The sequence below is a fragment of the Rhineura floridana genome, chromosome 2 (assembly GCF_030035675.1).
Source record: "Rhineura floridana isolate rRhiFlo1 chromosome 2, rRhiFlo1.hap2, whole genome shotgun sequence".
NCBI lineage: Eukaryota > Metazoa > Chordata > Lepidosauria > Squamata > Rhineuridae > Rhineura > Rhineura floridana.
The window spans coordinates 108,306,775-108,323,260 of NC_084481.1; the positions used below are offsets into that span (position 1 = coordinate 108,306,775).

A 16,486-nucleotide genomic window follows, 5' to 3' on the forward strand; every position below is an offset into this window, starting at 1 on the left:
AGCAAAGATGGCACCAGGCATATCTGCCTACGGAGGGCATTCCTTTGCTGGGTGCCATTGCTGAGAAAGTACCCTTCCTTGTTGAAAAAAAACCTCGCCTCTGAGGAATGTAGTATTTAGAGGTAAGCACCAGCACTATGAACTAGGCCCACACATGAATACACAATCAGCGAAGTTTTTTTAAAACTGGCAAGATATGATCCAGGCAAGCAGTGTCAGTCAAAACTCTGGTTGCTGCATGCTGAACTAATGAAGCTTCCAAACCATTTTCAGAGGCAGCCTTACATATAACACACTGTGATAATTCAGATGGGATGTTGCCAGATTATTTCTGTCCAGTCGATGTTGCAGCTGGTGCTGCAGCTGTTGAAGGCACCCCATGCTACAGGCGTCACCTGGGCCTCAAAAATAAGGTTCGATGAAGGAGCACCCCCTAAGCGATGAACCTGTTCCTTCAGGGCAGCCTTTCCCAATGGGTGTGCCTCCAGATGTTGTTGGACCACAACTCCCATCAGCCTCAGCTACAATGGCTGAGGCTGATGGGAGTTGTGGTCCAACAACATCTGGAGGCACACTGGTTGGGAAAGGCTGCTTCAGGGAGAGTGCAACTGCATCCAGAACTATTTGAATGCTATCTGTGTGAACTAAAGAACCACGAACTCACAGGACCTCAATTTTGTCAGGATGAAGCTTCAGTTTTACTGGCCCTCATACAGTCCATTAACAAATCCAGGAACCTGTTGAGCATTTCCACAGCCTCACCTGACTCAGATGTCAAGGAGAAGTAGAGTTGTGTCTCATCAGCACACTGGGTGGTACTACACTCCCAACTCCCTGGATGACATTGTGAAATCTCACAGCACAAGCATCAAGTGGTTGAACAGTAGTCTCCCAGTCTCCCTCTGCCAATGACCCTGCACGCAGAAGTAGAACAAATGCAACACTATGCACGAACTCCCACAGCAGGGTCAGAAGGCTATTGTGGTTGACAGCAATTTGCAAAGAGGTAGCCATTTTTTTCTCTTTCAGCAAAGACAACAAAGAGTCTTGTGTCATCATGGATGACAGAAGCAAACACCACCAAGAGGGGTTATACCCCCATCATCCCGTTAGATATAGGTCACCCAATGTTGCAGCTGCAGGCACTGAACAAAGTCAGCTTACCTCAAACACTTAATTTACCATTGCTATCCTATGCATTCTTACTTGGGAATGAGTCCCACTGAATACATAGGACCAGCTAGCACTGGTCCTATGTATTCAGTGAGACTTACTCTCAAGTAAGTTATTCTAGGATTTAGCTGCAAATGTTAAAAACAACTAATAGAATAAAGATCTCTTACCACACCACTGTCAACTCTCCTGTAACCTTTTCAGCACACTACTGTTGGCAGCTTTCCCTGCTTTATCCATCTCCATGCACGACATGAAGAACAGTAACTCAAAAGATACTCTTTATTGGGAAAACTTGAATCTTATTCCATATAAATTACATTGCCCCTCTGGGGGGAAAAATCCTGCCCGAATGCCCCCCCTCCAGTTCCAGTTGATTGAAGATGAAGTGTCAATGAAAAAAAGGACATGTCATATTTTAAAGTAAATCATAAAAATAATCCAGCCCTTGGCCCAGTTCCCAGATGGCTATTCCTGTGCCCAGTTCCTTTGCAAGCTCTAACCGCAGTTGGATGGACTGCAAAACACAAGAGACACATGTTGGATAATTAATTTTGCTGAATATAGACATTAGGAACTGATCAGCTGAGGGGTCTTTGGGGATGAAGGGATGTTGTGCAGAAACAAAAACCAAATAGCAGAAAGATCTTTCATTTTATTTCACAAGAAGCCTTAAACTAACTATATTTGCTATGAATGTTTGCCATTCAATAATCTGTCAATTTATTCCTGGCAAACAGAAGAATGTAATGTGCAGCCAATTTATTCAGCTAACATAAACATCTGCTTTGCAGTAACTGTATATAAAATAAACTCATGTTTTGATGCACTCCAGCTCCATTAAAATCAGACTACACCTTTGGCTATACTTGTCATGCCAGTTTGATCCCCTTAATTATTTTCCTGGGTCCCTGGTCATAAATAGTTAAATCTTTTGATATTTTTCCATCCCGGTGACCCGGTGATTTTTACAGCCCAGCTGTATCGGCTTACAGCAATTTGGCACCTCTTTATCAGCAAGAGGGGCCTGGTTCCGTCAAGGCCGTAAAAACTCCTTCGGCTTGTTATGGGAAACCAGGAGGGACGGTGCCTGGTACTGTGGGAACATCATTTCATCATTCCTGTGATGAAACTGCTAATTAGTTGATTGTCTCCGGCTGAGGCAGGGATTTTCTCCATAAGAGAAGGCCTCGGTCTCTGGGCTGTGTTCCACTTGTGGGCACCACCTTGCTTATGGTGATGCTCTGCGGTGGCTCCATTATACTTCCTGACTGGCAGTCCCTGAGGGGAAGGACGCTAACTACTGAGAGAGAGCTGAGGCTTTGTAAGTACAGCTGAGGCAGTTAGCTTTATTATTTTCATTTTGTGCCAAGAACCTTTTGTATACTGTTGTGTTATACCTTGCCCCTTTTGGGTGTTGGTTTTAGGATTTGATTTGCTGCTTAAAACTATTTTGTATGTACCTTTTTATCTTTTGTACCCCTTATCCCTTTTCTTATTTTTATCTTTTAATAAACTTTACTTATTTTAAAGCAACGTGTGTTTATTCCAGAGAAGGGGTTCAGTTCCTAAATTCAGTCCTGGCTGCTTGACCAAACTACCGTGTACTAGAGGAACGTTTTCACTTAAGACATCTGAAGGGGCCAGGAGGGTATCGAGCCTCTGGTCCTGAGAGGCTTAGGTGTTCAGTGGGCTCTGGGGGTCCCTTCACCCCAGAGTGGTTAACCAATAGAAGGGTGGTGGCAGTACTACCGTGCAGGGTTGGTGTAAGCATACACAGCCCTAGCAGACCAGGTTTGCTAGGATCAATTGCCCAAGGCTGGGGATTGATTCCTGGGACAGTAAAAGTAGGAGGAGTGGAACTCCCTGCTTTCACTACAATACTGTTTTTTGTTTCAAAAACAGAGGGATGCATACCTTTAAAGTTGGATAGAAGACTGCATGCTTGCCTCCTTTACTTCTGGAAAGCACAAAAAGAGAGAACACAAAAACTGATATTATCATGAGATGCTTGTCTTGTCTATTTACAACCACCCAAATTACTTCTTTCCAGAGAACACAGAAACAAAGAATTGATTCTTAGTACATAGCAATTTTATTGTACAAAGACAGAGATAGATAGGCAGGCAGGCAGGCAGGCAGACAGACAGAAAGACAAACAACTCACAATGAGCAAAGTTGTCCAAGAATACTACAGTATATTATACAGCCACAAAAGAGTGGCTGTACACCATAGCCAGCATGGATTTTTCACATTCTGCCATGTTAAATTGAAAATACCCCTCCATGCCAGTCTGCTGCTTCCTATAAGCTCATTTCAAAACAAAATCTTACAAAAAATATAGTCTTGAATTCAGAAACACTTGCTTAACAATCTTCTATATTTTCATGGTGATACAGAAAACACTCAGAGAATCAAGAGTTCAAAGTGTAAAACAAGAAGGGGGAAATCCAGACCCCTACTAGGGTCTCATAATTTGTTGAAATTAATTAAAAATCAGCCATGTTCACAGAGTCCCTGTAATCATATTACTAACCTTGCCCCATACTCTGACCTTCATCTTCTGCAGTTTAAACAATGCATGGCTGATTTTTATTTAATTTAAGAAATTTAACATTGGAATCTATAACAACGCAGGCATGCTCAGTAAGAACAAACTGTCAGTCTTCTTCTTCTGGGGTTTTATGGCCAAGCAAGGCCTAAAAGGCCCTATTACCACCACCTACTGATGACTAAACACACACACACAATCTAATCACAATACACCAACTAAACTACAGACTTGCAAAATGGCAGATAGAACTAGAGTTCACAAACCACAGTTCCTAAAAAGGACTCCCAAGTCACCAGCAAGGGCTCCTCTATCAACCAGTAAGTGAACAAAAAAAATCCCTTTTGTCTCTATAATCGTAAGCATTCCCAAAGAACATGGTCTATAGCTTTACATACCCCACAAATGGTCAGTGTTCTAAAAACCAGGCTAACAGCTGTTTGGCTTGGCTAATCAGGGGGCCTCACCCACACCAGACATTTAAACAGTCATGGCTTCAGAAAAGTATCCTTGTAAGTGTAGCTTATGAAGGGTGCTGAGCTCCAGTGTGGTTTAACAGTCCCCATTCTGGTGATTGTAGCTGTCAGGGGAATAGGAGTCTCCTAACAACTCTTAGCACCCTTCACAAACTACACTTCCCAGGATACTTTGGGGAAAGCCATGACTGTTTAAAGTGGAATAAATGTCTGGTGTGGATGTGGCCAGGGGCAGCTTTGATTTAAAATTGGGTAGGAGACTACATGTGTCTGTTGTAGAATAAACAGGTGGGGGAAACCCTGAAAAATAATGATACTGTTAACAATGTTTTCTTTTTTGAAAGGAAAGGGTTTTTCCATCTGCCCATTGTCCACCCACCCAATCTTCTCCCTCCCTCCTCCCCTCCCTCTCCTCCCCCTTCCTGCTCTCCCTTCCACCTTTCTCCTTACCCCTACACTTCCTCCCCTCCCCTTCCCCTTCCTCCTCCCCGCCAGGTCAGTTTCACCTACCCTAAGAATGATTGCACTTGAGTAAAACCCACTGAACTCAATAAATATGCAAATGACCAAACCAACTCTCCCCTCCTCCTCCCCTTCACCTCGCTCTGGCTCCCCTCCCCCTTCCTCCTCGTCCCTCATGCTCAGTTTCACCTATCCTAAGAATGATTTCAGGGGGTTAAATCCCATTGATCGCAATAAATACACAAATGATCAACCCATTCTCAGAAAATTTGCACAAGATTCAATTTCTTACCTCCCTGATTAAAAAGCAGGGAAATTCATTAATAGGCAAAAACCCCTTGTGGTTTAAGAATGTATCTATAGCCCACAGATATTTCTATCAAACTTTAAAAAGCAGGGAGAGTGGGCAACTATAGTGAATCACCAGGGGAGCAAGAGACCTGACCTCCTGTCTGAGATGTCGTACTGCCCTACAAATTTCTAAAAATGCAAACATAATTTGGGTTGGTCTTTCACAGCCCAATCCACTTCCTGTGTAGCTTGGAAGAATTTGGTAACATGTGCCTCTGAGCATATGGTGGCAACACTTAAAATCAGGACTGTATCTCCAAAGATGGAGAATTCAATTTTTTGTATGTTTGTCGGTGTTCTTCTTACTTTGCTTCTTTCCTGTGTTACTAATGTTTCTACAGAAAATGTAGCCTAGAAAATTATATTTCTCTCATTATTCATCCTAGAAATCTGTGTCAAATTTATTTTAATTTATTTTAAAGCCTTTTTATTGGTCAATGCCATATGATGGTGAATACAGCCTTTTGTGTTTCCAACTGGAGGTTATGTTCTATTTCTATTTTGCATGCATTAACAGTTGAATCTGAAACTGCAGCTTTGATGTAAAATTAGACTGATTACAATATGTTGCTACTTGAGCAATGAATCTAACTGTTGGAAATAACAAACTTGGCCTGCCAAAGATACATGTTTCCAGCCTGCTATGTTTCAACCATTTCACTTAAGGAAGGGTGGGCACGATCAATTAAAAATACGAAGAAATTTGCTAGAATATATTTCACCTCCCGCTGTTTTATCTTGTGCAAACTGAGACATACCTCATGTCCACCGGAGACTATTATGCAGAACAGTTAGTTCCATTATTCCATAATTGTTTTTGGAGTTTTTTTAGTGTAAATTGTGCAACGTGTTGCTGTACTTTACATATTCACAGAAACAGAAGCAAAAGAAAATGATTTACTATAGGAAACATTTGCAAAGTAAATCAGACATATTCAAAGTGACTATGAACTATATCAACTGTCAATATTGTTGCTTCCTCCCTGCTAAAACAAAATCAGCATAGCACATGTGTTGTTTCTGTTATTTGGGCTGATTGCAGGCAGGGCTGGCTCCAGGCATGCTGGGGCCCTTGGGTATCAGCTTGCCCTGGGCCCCAGCATGTGTGCACGTTTGCGTTCGCGCATGTGCCCCCCACACCACCACCTACCTGTCTCCTGTCTTTTACTACTGCCATCAGTCAAGATGGTGGCCGTGGTTTCCGCCGCCATCTTTATTGATGACATGTGTGCGTGCTATGCAAGCGCATCTCTGCCAGCAACTAAGATGGCGGCAGGGGCTTCAGTACTTTAGGGAAACAGCAGCCGTCATCTTCATTCAGGGCAATACTAAAAGGCAGGAGACAGGTAAGTAGGGGGTGTGGGGGGCCCGTGGATAGCCGCGGATCACGTAAGGGGAGCGAAGGGGCCACTGAGGGTCCCCCTGTTACCCTGTAGCTCCAGGGGCCCTCGGGCCAGTGCTCCACCTAACCACCCTTTAGAACCGGCCCTGATTGCAGGTGTTCCCACCATTCACCATATGCTCAGAGGCACGTTACCAAATTCTTCCAAGCTACACAGCAAGTGGATTGGACTGTGAAAGACCAACCCAAATTATGTTTGCATTTTTACAAATTTATAGGGCAGTACAATATCTCAGAGAGGACGTCAGGTCTCCTGCTCCACTGGTGCATTCACTATAGCTGCCCAATTTCCTTGCTTTTTAAATTTTGATGGAAATATCTGTTTGCTATAGGTACGTTCTTAAACAGCAACGGGTTTTTGCCTATTAGATATAATTAACAGCTGATTGAAGGGAAAATAATCTTGAAGGTAAGTTTAAGTTGTTTGAACTTTTATTATTTTATTTCTTTGTGCTTTTTGCATTTAGTCTAGACTTCTCAGCAACTGCAGAAGGACATGATGCCCTGATAAGATGCTTCACGATGGCATACTTTTCTGCTGTGTGGGTGGCCAGATCTCTCTAAAGTGAAAAAAGGTGGAGTGGGAAAGGAATTCACTTCGCATTTTATCTTCATTGCTTTGGTCAAACCACTATATAGTCTGGTGGTCAATATCTAATGGAAGTAAAGGAGGGGGCAGAATGGCAGCTGCTCAGAAAGGAGGTGGGGGCAGAATGCCAGATATCAGGCTTCACTTTTTTTTCTGAGGTGTGCCCTAAAAAGGAACTAAAGACAAATACACACATACACCCACGTTCTGCTTAACTTCAATCTCTCTTGACATCCAGTCTTCTAATGATGCACTTAAGGTCAAACTACACATTACGCTATTCAAAATTTTTCAAAAGCTTGCTTAAACTAGCTTCCCAATACTTCTGTTTGCACCCAGAGATGTTGTTTACTGCACACAGCACATCTGGGAGCAAACAGCAGCCAAGGAGTGGTTGATTTTCTGTAGGAAACTGGAGGAGGGCTCCTAATTCGGATCAGGAATGCATTCCAGATGGGGGCTTTTCCTGCAACATAGAAGAGGCTAGTTTAAGTACTCTAAAAGAGGGTCTGAAAGCTACTTTTTGACTAAAAAAAAATAAAGGAGGGGGATGTATGAATAGGTTGGTGTCTAATTTCCACTAAAATTTACAACACAATGTAATGGATCCTGATTCATGTGCATAACTCTAACTAGATTGCTATTAAAATCAATGATAGTTTCATAATAATTTCTCACTGAATGTTCTTATTTTGTTTAAAGGATTGGCACTTATCTAATGTAGAGGTAGCAATATTCTTCTATTGACTAATGACACTGGAAATTGCTTTAAGAAGCTAACATAGTTATCATGTAGTTTCTTGCTTTTTAAAATAACATATTTTATTCCTCTCACCCAAGATCTGGATGCAGCTTCTCCCATGAATTTGTTTAAAAACAAACAAACAAATAAATATTAGAGAGGAAAAAAAGCAATTAACAGTTGCAACTCACTTTTTGTATTCAAAGTAGTGTTCAGCTATTTGTTCATCCCAAACAAGTTTAGGTTTATGTTCCTTCAAGATTTCTATATACCTGAAAAAGAGAAACAAAAAGAATAGAATGCAAGGTTTTTCTCTAGAATGTATACATAACAATAGTAATTTTATAATGAAAAATGACATCTTGCAGCCACACATTTATATAGTTGGGCTTGTTATGTACAGCATCAGTCATGCCATGTAGCTCCTCATTCTCATCCAGCACAAAATAGTTTGCTCAAGGGTTTTTTTTAATATTGTAAAGAGGTGCATTCATAGCACGACCAAACATTTGCTCTTTTCTTCTAATTTCATTACATGACCTCTAGTAGTGTTTGAAAAGGAATTTTAAAAAATTGTCTCCCCCATCGTTGGGTGTGTGTGAAACCAATCAAATTTTATATACATCAATATTCTGAGCTCCTTCTTTTATACATTGAAAAAAAATAGTGACATTTGAGCTTGTTTTCATCTGCTTCCATTTCCAGTTCAATACCGGGTAATATGATCTTTTACAAATAAGCACCTTATGATGGTGTATGGCTTCCTCCTTTCCAATTCCATTTTGCAAGTACCTTACTCCATTGTTTTCCCAAGTGTACGACCTTGATACCATGCCCTCTACTGTGCTAAAAAAAAAGACAAATGTTCTTTGAAGATGAATAGTACTCCTTTGTGTCAAAATTCATCAAAACAAACTTTCACCCTTTGCTTTGTTTGAATGCTTTTGCACAGCTTTCTTTTCAGTATGGCCACCCTGTTTGCAAGTCTGCATTTTATTTTAGTGTTAGCAAAATCTCCTGTTTGAGAATCACCACCATAGGAAATTATGGACTTTCAAAACAGAATAAAATCCTAGTCCTAAAAGGACTGTGTGTGTAGTGAACCTTGTAATAGCTGGAAACCCAGAAAGCATATGAAGGCGGCGCTAAGACCATTTGTGTAAAGGGAGGGGTCCAGAATTTCATGCTCATCATGGTGAGGATGAGGAGCCCCAACCTTGGCGCTCAGAAGAAACAGGGATTGCTTCTGCTGTTGTGCTGCACTTCGGAGGTGCCTGGAAGCAGAATGGAACTGTAGGGTTAGTCCCTGCCTCCCCACATCCAGCTCCAAAGTTGGGAGGAAGTATGGGGTTTGTCTTGGTGCTGTGCCTCCAAGGCACCTAATAAATAATAATAATAAAATTTAATTTATGTGTCGCCTATCTGGCCGGTGGCCACTCTAGGCGACGTACATATAGTAAAATGCAGCAAAATACAATACAATAAAATACAATATAATATAAATTAAGATAACAACAATACCGGGTAGGAGGCGTTTCGATCATAAGAACATTAAGCCTCCCCAGAAGTCTCAAAAGCCTGTTGAAAAAGCCAGGTCTTTAAGGCCTTGCGGAACATATTCAGGGAAGAGACGTGCCAAAGATCTTGTGGAAGGGAGTTCCAGAGGGTGGGGGCCGCCACTGAAAAGGCCCTCTGTCTAGTTCCCGCCAATCTAGCTAATTTGGTTGGCGGGACTGAGAGAAGGCCTTGTGCGGCTGATCTTGTCAGGCGGCATAATTGGTGGCGTTGTAGGTGCTCCTTTAGATAAACTGGGCCGAGACCGTATAGGGATTTAAAGGTTAATACCAACACCTTGAATTGGAACCTGGAAAAAAGTGCAATGCAAAAGCCTCGTCCCCTTCTTTTCAGCTTACAGATGGAGAGGATCAGGATCATTTCCCTCTCTTGCATTGAAGTACTCCAGATACCCCTGAAATGCAGTGCAACTGCAGGACAATTCCCACCCACCCCTTTGCAAGGTGGAGAGCTGGTGTTCATGGGCACTTTGAAGGTACTTGAAGCACAGGAACATTGCCCTACCCATTCTATCCCCTTTTATTTTCTCTAAGTTGTGTTAAGAAACTATCTTCCCCATCAATATAAGGTTTTAATATAACAGAAATTCCTCTGTTCATCACTACATTCAGAGCAATCAACCTTAAATATATATCTTCCTAGAGCACTTTCATTTTAGATGCAATAGACATTAAACTGATTTCCATCAAATAATAATCAGCCTTGCTCATCCTGAAATTTCAATCAAAACTGTATATATGCAGAAATGGAAAACTAGTCTTTTCTACATTGGAGAAACTTAATTTATAAAAAATTAAACTCTAAACAGAACTACAGCCATTATAACTGGTGTTTAAAGGTAAACCTTATGGGTTCACTATGTTGGCAGCCCCCCTCTAGGATGCACACGTCAACATGGTGAGAGGGTTTGAGAGTGTCGAAGAAGCTGAGAGAATGCCATCAGGAGTCTAGACCAAGAGGCTATCCTAGCAGGGGCATCCAAAGAGGAATGGTCAAAGCTGAGATACCAGACTAAGATGCATGCAAACGCAGAGGAAGGCAATGGTAAACCACTTCTGAATACTGCTTTGTGCGAAACGGGGGAAGCTTCTCCCAGTCTTCCGACCGAAGGCCACACAGATGTCAACAACAAGCGCTGAGACCTGGCTGGCGGTGCCGACATCTGGTTGCAGAACAAGGTGGGTGAGACACCACGAAGTGCAAGGCCTACCTGGCCCAGAGGGGCCGCCCCCCTGGCTTGAGAGGCCCCCGGACTGAGCAAGCGAAGAAAGCAAGGCGGACAGGCAAGCAAGCAGCTTGCCTTCCTTCGTTGCTGCTGCCGGCGGCGGGATGGGCCGCTTCTGTACTAACAGGCCCGGGCTTTTTTTTCGTATTCGTATTTATTATTACAGTCATAGACCCAATACATTCAAATAAAATACAATACATAACTGTCCAAATTAAACAATATTGCAGTGTTACAAAAATGCAGCCAATCCATCAGGAGAGGAGATCTTCCCTCGTATAGATTGGGCAGTAAAAATTAATTTGGCAACAGATAAGGTGCAATTTCTGTTTGAGGCTGACAAAAGATAGAGAAGTAGGCGATCAAGCAGCTTATGAGGAAACTTTTTTATAACTGGAATTATAAATTTAGAACGTTCAATAATATATAGTGAGCACTCAAAAAAACCATGAAAAAGAGTTTCAATATCGCATGCATTGCAGGGGCACAATCGATTTTTATACGTTAAGCCCCGATATCTCCCTTCTAACAGCACAGAGGTTATGCAGTTAAATCTGGCCTTAGTAAAGGCTAGGCGGTATTTAGGGACCGTGAGAAATTCCAAATAAGAGGCACGTATCAACGGCTCATAACTCAGGCCAAAGTGTATGGGGGAACATGTTGAAGTGGCTGCCGTAACTGCGCATTGAAAGTCTATATCTCTGATCCGGGCCAGAATAGAATATTTAGCTGCTACTGGCTCTTGTGATGATAGATACTCTAAAGAAAAACCTATAGTTGCAAGATAAGTGGAAAACGTTTTAGCCCATAGGGAGGAAAAAGGATCCTCCCGCAAAAGTAGAGGATAGCCAAAAGAATACTCATATGACAATTTAGACCAATAATTAAAAGCTATAGTCCACGCTTGAGCCTCAAGCGAGATTAGACCAGATTCCAATCTAAGGACTGCAGATGGCACACAATTTGGAACACCAAAAATTTGTCGGAGAAAGATTGAAAGTACAGCCTCTACAGAGGAATCGAAGGCACCAATTCATAACGGAACTCCATATAGAAGTTGGGGAATTATTTTAGATCTAAAAACCTGTAGAGCTGCCGGAATATATTGTCCTCCTTTTATAAAAAAATATCGTAAAATGCCCTTTGCTGAGTTTCGTGCAGTTGTAATAGCAGCTCGAATATGGGGAACCCAGGACAATGATGAGTGAAATAAGATGCCTAAGTACTTAAATTGGGTAACCTGAGCAATTTGGTGGGTATTGATCGTCCATTCAGAAGTTGAGGAACGCTTAGTAAAAACTAGAATTTTAGTTTTGGGAAAATTTATAGTCAGCTGGTTTTCCTGGCAATATAACATAAAGGCTCGATATAGTCGTTTTAAACCGATTTTAGATAGAGATAAAAGGACGGCACCATCAGCATATAACAGTAGGGGGCAGTGCTGAGTCGCTAATTTGGGGGGATGAAAATCTGGCAAATGACACCTAATTGCTAAATCATTCATAAAAAGGTTAAATAAAAGAGGGGCTAGGATACAACCTTGTCTAACTCCTTTTGTTGTAAAAATGGAGTTTGTCAGACCCCCCTCGCGGCCACATCTAACACGAAAGGATGTATGCTGGTGCAATCGGATAATTAAGAAAAGAAGTCTTTTGTCAATTGTAGTATTTGCAAGTTTTACCCATAATTTCTCCCTAGGGATAGAGTCGAAAGTGGATTTTAAATCAACACATGCAACATATAGGCCATTGCCCCATCGATTCCTATATTTTTCAGCTAGATGATTTAAGATTACACAGTGATCAATCACAGACCTGCCTTTCCTAAAGCCCGCCTGCTCCCAGCACAAAATATTTTCCTCTTCTAACCATGTAGAAAGTCTCCCTTTCAAGTAGCTGGCATAGAGTTTGCCGATTACAGAGAGAAGGCTGATTGGTCTATAATTCGCAGGATCTTCTCTAATCCCTTTCTTAAAAATGGGAATAACTATGGCTTCTAACCAGGACTCAGAGGGGTATCCAAATTTATTTATTATTGTAAACAGGTTGGCCAACAGGGGAGCCCACCTGATATACTTTCAACAGTTCAGGGGGTATGTTATCAAAACCAGGTGCTTTGCCTGGTTTTAAACTGCCAATCAGATCAATTATTTCCTTTTGAGTGACAGATGTCCAAACTGGTAGATTTGTTAGGTTAAGGGATGAGGAAATGCAACATGTATCCTCATAATTATCAGTAAAATATTGTTTCCATAAATGGGGATGCTACATGGGGCAGAGTTTAGAGGTCTCATATCTCCAGAAACAAGCTTCCAGAAGGTTTTCGAGTTTTTATGTCGAGAGGCTTGTATTAAGGCCTTCCACCCTTCCTGAACAGCCTGCCTTTTTTTGGCGGCTATCGTTGCCTTATATTTCCTTTTGATGGCAAAATATTCAGAAGGAAGAATATTGGTATTTTGAAGGTGATATTGTAGATAGGACTGCCTTAGTTGTCTCTTGAGAGCAAGACAGTCCTTATCGAACCATCTAGGAAAACCTGTTCTGTAGATTACCCTATGTGGAGAAAGTTTGGGCACTAAGGTCATTTTTAAATTTGAGATCAAAATAGCGTAATCTATTAATATAGTGTGGGGGTCTGTAGCTTTCATTATTCGCTCCTGTAAGGCCACTCCTAGAGAGGAGGTAAAATTTTTTGCCGCCTTTGTATCTACGGAAGGGCACCAAATGGTCCTTTTATGTATAAAATATGCTGAGTTTGTCATTGAATTATATTCTAGATCCAAACGTCCCCTTTCTGGAAGTTTTATAGAGAATATTCAGGGAAGATGGTCGCTGTCCTGTCTATTGCCCACCATAATTAGGTTAAGTGTTGCGAAATTAAGACATAGTCGATGACACTGCTTCCTCGGCCAGAGATGTAAGTATATTCTGCACATGGATCTACCAGTCTGAGACCGTTCAGCATTATGAGATTATGACTGCCAATCAGACGTGTTAGGCAGATGCCTCCATAATTTATCTTAATATCCTTAGAAACCCTAACATGGGTAGAAGCATATTGATCATTATCCTCTCCCCCCCAAAGATTCGATGCAAATAATGCATCATTATTGGGGCCGGTCCTAGCATTGAAATCACCCATGATGATAAAAAAGGCTTTAGGAAATAAGACCTCAAGTTCTGTTAAGTATCTTTCTAGGTCTTCCCAAGCTTGTTCATTTAATTCCCTGGCGGAGTATGGAGGAATATAGACATTGACTAACAGAAGTGATATGGTATTATACGACAATAGGGCCCCCATAGCTATGTTTTTACATGAGTGAATGCTTTTAAAATGTGCTGACAATGCGGTAGAAATCAATAGTGCCAGGCCACCTTTTGCTCTACCCATTGATTTAGGTTGGGAATAAACCGCACGTAGACAAATAATAGAAAAGCCATCCAATATTAGATTTTGGGTGCACCACGTTTCTTGGAGAAAAATTATATCAAATTTGTTCAGGTAAGCAATCAGATCCGGGTTCTTTTGTTTAGCAGTCCAACCTGCTATATTCCAAGATAAGAAGTGTAGTACATACTTGGATATAGGTGAAACATTCTGGCGCAGCCCAGAGGGTATTACAGCTGGGACTGGAAACTTATCATATAATAGATTTGTTTGGGAAGAATGATATCATTTTAACTCTGTGATCTTATTTAAAGATCCCGTAACATCCATAAAAACAGCTCCTGATTTGATTTGACGAACAGGAGATTGAGAAGCTCACTTATCCGGCTGTGGGTGCCGGGTCGGAGAGGCCAATTCCCCAAGGTCCAAGAATCTTGACTTTATCCAATCCTCTCCTCCCTGGAGCGGTTTATTTATGTTACTGTAGGTGGGAGCTTTAGGGGATACTGTATGGGACTTTAGCGGCTTTGAAAGCGGATTTGCAGCCGCATTTAGATTGCTAATACAATGCTCTTTCTTCTGATTCATTGTAGGTTTCACGGCTTCCAAACGTTGAATTAGATGATATAATTTATCAATAATCATTGATCTCTCAGTCTCTGGTAGGTGACTGGTATAGTTCAGTAAGTTGCATTTCCTCAGGCTCCAGTTCCAGCATAAAAGCTGACATCACTTGAGGGTCATTGAGCAAGGGGCGGCATCGCACTGGCTGAGCAGGGTTTAACTGTTGAAGGTTCGATTGGTTGGCATCAATGGAAGGCATCTCAGACTCGATGATTGACGGTCTGGAAACTTTTGGTTGGTATCTTACCAACGGTAATGGCAGTGCGCTGTTGATATAATATCGTTGTAAAGTTAAACCCCGTTCCTTTAACTTTTCTCTTGCATGAAAAATCTGGTTGGCAAAAGTCGATGTATGAAAAGTGATAATCAGCCGCCAGTCACCTGGCTTGAGAGATATGTTTGTCATATATTTGATATAATTTATGCGGTGAGTTTCAGAGAACAATAGACCAAAACAATAATCCAAAAATGGAATGCTCGGAAAAGGAGGCCGACGGCCGAAAGTCCTAGGATGGTACGTAACTACTAGCTTTTCTGGCTGTAGTACTAGATTCCATGGATCAAAATTGTTTAAAGTCAAATATTTAGAGGAGGATGGTCCAGTCTCCGATAATAGCGTCTGCTGTAAGGGGGTTTCTCCCATATTCTCTTTAGTAGAATCAGGTGTAAGGACAAGGCTCTTTTGATTTTGAGGTGGGTCTTGTTCCTTTTTATTAGCTTCCGGCTTATGAGCATCTAATATTTTAAACAAAGTCTTGAAGTTCATTTTCCTTAATGAACTACATTTAGAGTTCTTGATGTTCTTTGATTTTTTCTGATTTTGATTTGACCATGGGTGATTTTGCTGAGTCCTAGTCTTGCGCTTATTAATTCCCCCTGTAAGCAATTTTTGATGCTCATGAGCAGATGATGGCATTACCGATGTCCCCTGGTCACTATTTTCATTGTACAAATGAGGTCCCAACGCTTCAACTAACGTATTGAGCAAGCTGTTGGTTACAGCAATATAATTTTTAACAGAGCTCAGTTCATTGTACAATAGCTCCTTCCAGCCCAAGCATGAAGCCCCTGGGGCATTAGTGATTAAATAGTTTGTGTCATTCTCCTCTGTTCTCTTTTCGGGGGGGGGGGAGTTTGTTGCCCTTGAGATTCTTGATATGAGTCAATGGTAATTATCTCCGAAGGAGGACCATTGTTTGTTAATATTGTTAGATTTGGTGTATTTATAGTATAATTTAAGCTGGCATCTTCCAGTTCCTCTGCCAGGCTTTTAGTTGTTGTAGAAGCAACGTAAGGATTTAATAAAAAAGGGTGGTCTAACGACCAGTCCTGGGGAGTATCTGGCAGGAGTTTGGAATTCAAAGCTCTTTGCGGCTGTGTTAAGGATTTCACAGAGTCTTGTAGATATGGAAAGAAATTCGTAATTTTTGTTTGAAGGTTGCTTGCCATAACGTCACCCACAGGGGATACTCCCAACTCCTGGAGTCTTTTTCTAGTTGGAACCATTTATCTCAAGGACTTCCTCCATCAGTGTTAGTTTCTAAGTGGAATGAATTATAGCCGAAGATTTATGGCATTCAGCTCCTTTAACTCGAGAGCAGAAGGTAGTTAGCAGGCATCAAATACAGCATATAAAGGAACTTAATTGCCAGGTTATCAAAGCCCACTCGTATAGGTCATCAGCAGTTAAAGTCCCATTTTAAAGGAAAAATAAAAATAAATAGAATAAAGAATTTAAAAAGCACGTATCTAAAAAGACAAGAGCGAGTAAAAACACGTCTTACCGGAAACAATCAACCGGACGCTCTCCGCAGAACAAGGCGGGTGAGAGACCAGGAAGTGCAAGGCCTACCTGGCCCGCAGGGGCCGCCCCCCTGGCTTGAGAGGCCCCCGGACTGAGCAAGCGAAGAAAGCAAGGCGGACAGGCA

General features: G+C 41.6%; 1 protein-coding gene across 2 annotated transcripts in view; it reads right to left on the reverse strand.

Moving 5' to 3' along the window:
* Positions 1 to 1,441: 1,441 nt before the first annotated feature.
* CHID1 (chitinase domain containing 1) overlaps positions 1,442 to 16,486 on the reverse strand; it is a 151,026-nt gene continuing 135,981 nt past the window's right edge. The window contains exons 11-13 of one of the 2 annotated variants that reach the window (XM_061610077.1): positions 7,939 to 8,019; positions 3,091 to 3,133; positions 1,442 to 1,690 (exon numbers count right to left, since the gene is read on the reverse strand). In XM_061610077.1, coding sequence (XP_061466061.1) covers positions 1,592 to 1,690; positions 3,091 to 3,133; positions 7,939 to 8,019 — 223 coding nt within the window. In that variant the 3' untranslated portion in view covers positions 1,442 to 1,591. Of the gene's footprint in view, positions 1,691 to 3,090; positions 3,134 to 7,378; positions 7,472 to 7,938; positions 8,020 to 16,486 lie in introns of those variants that run through there. The other variant, XM_061610081.1, reaches the window with a different exon arrangement.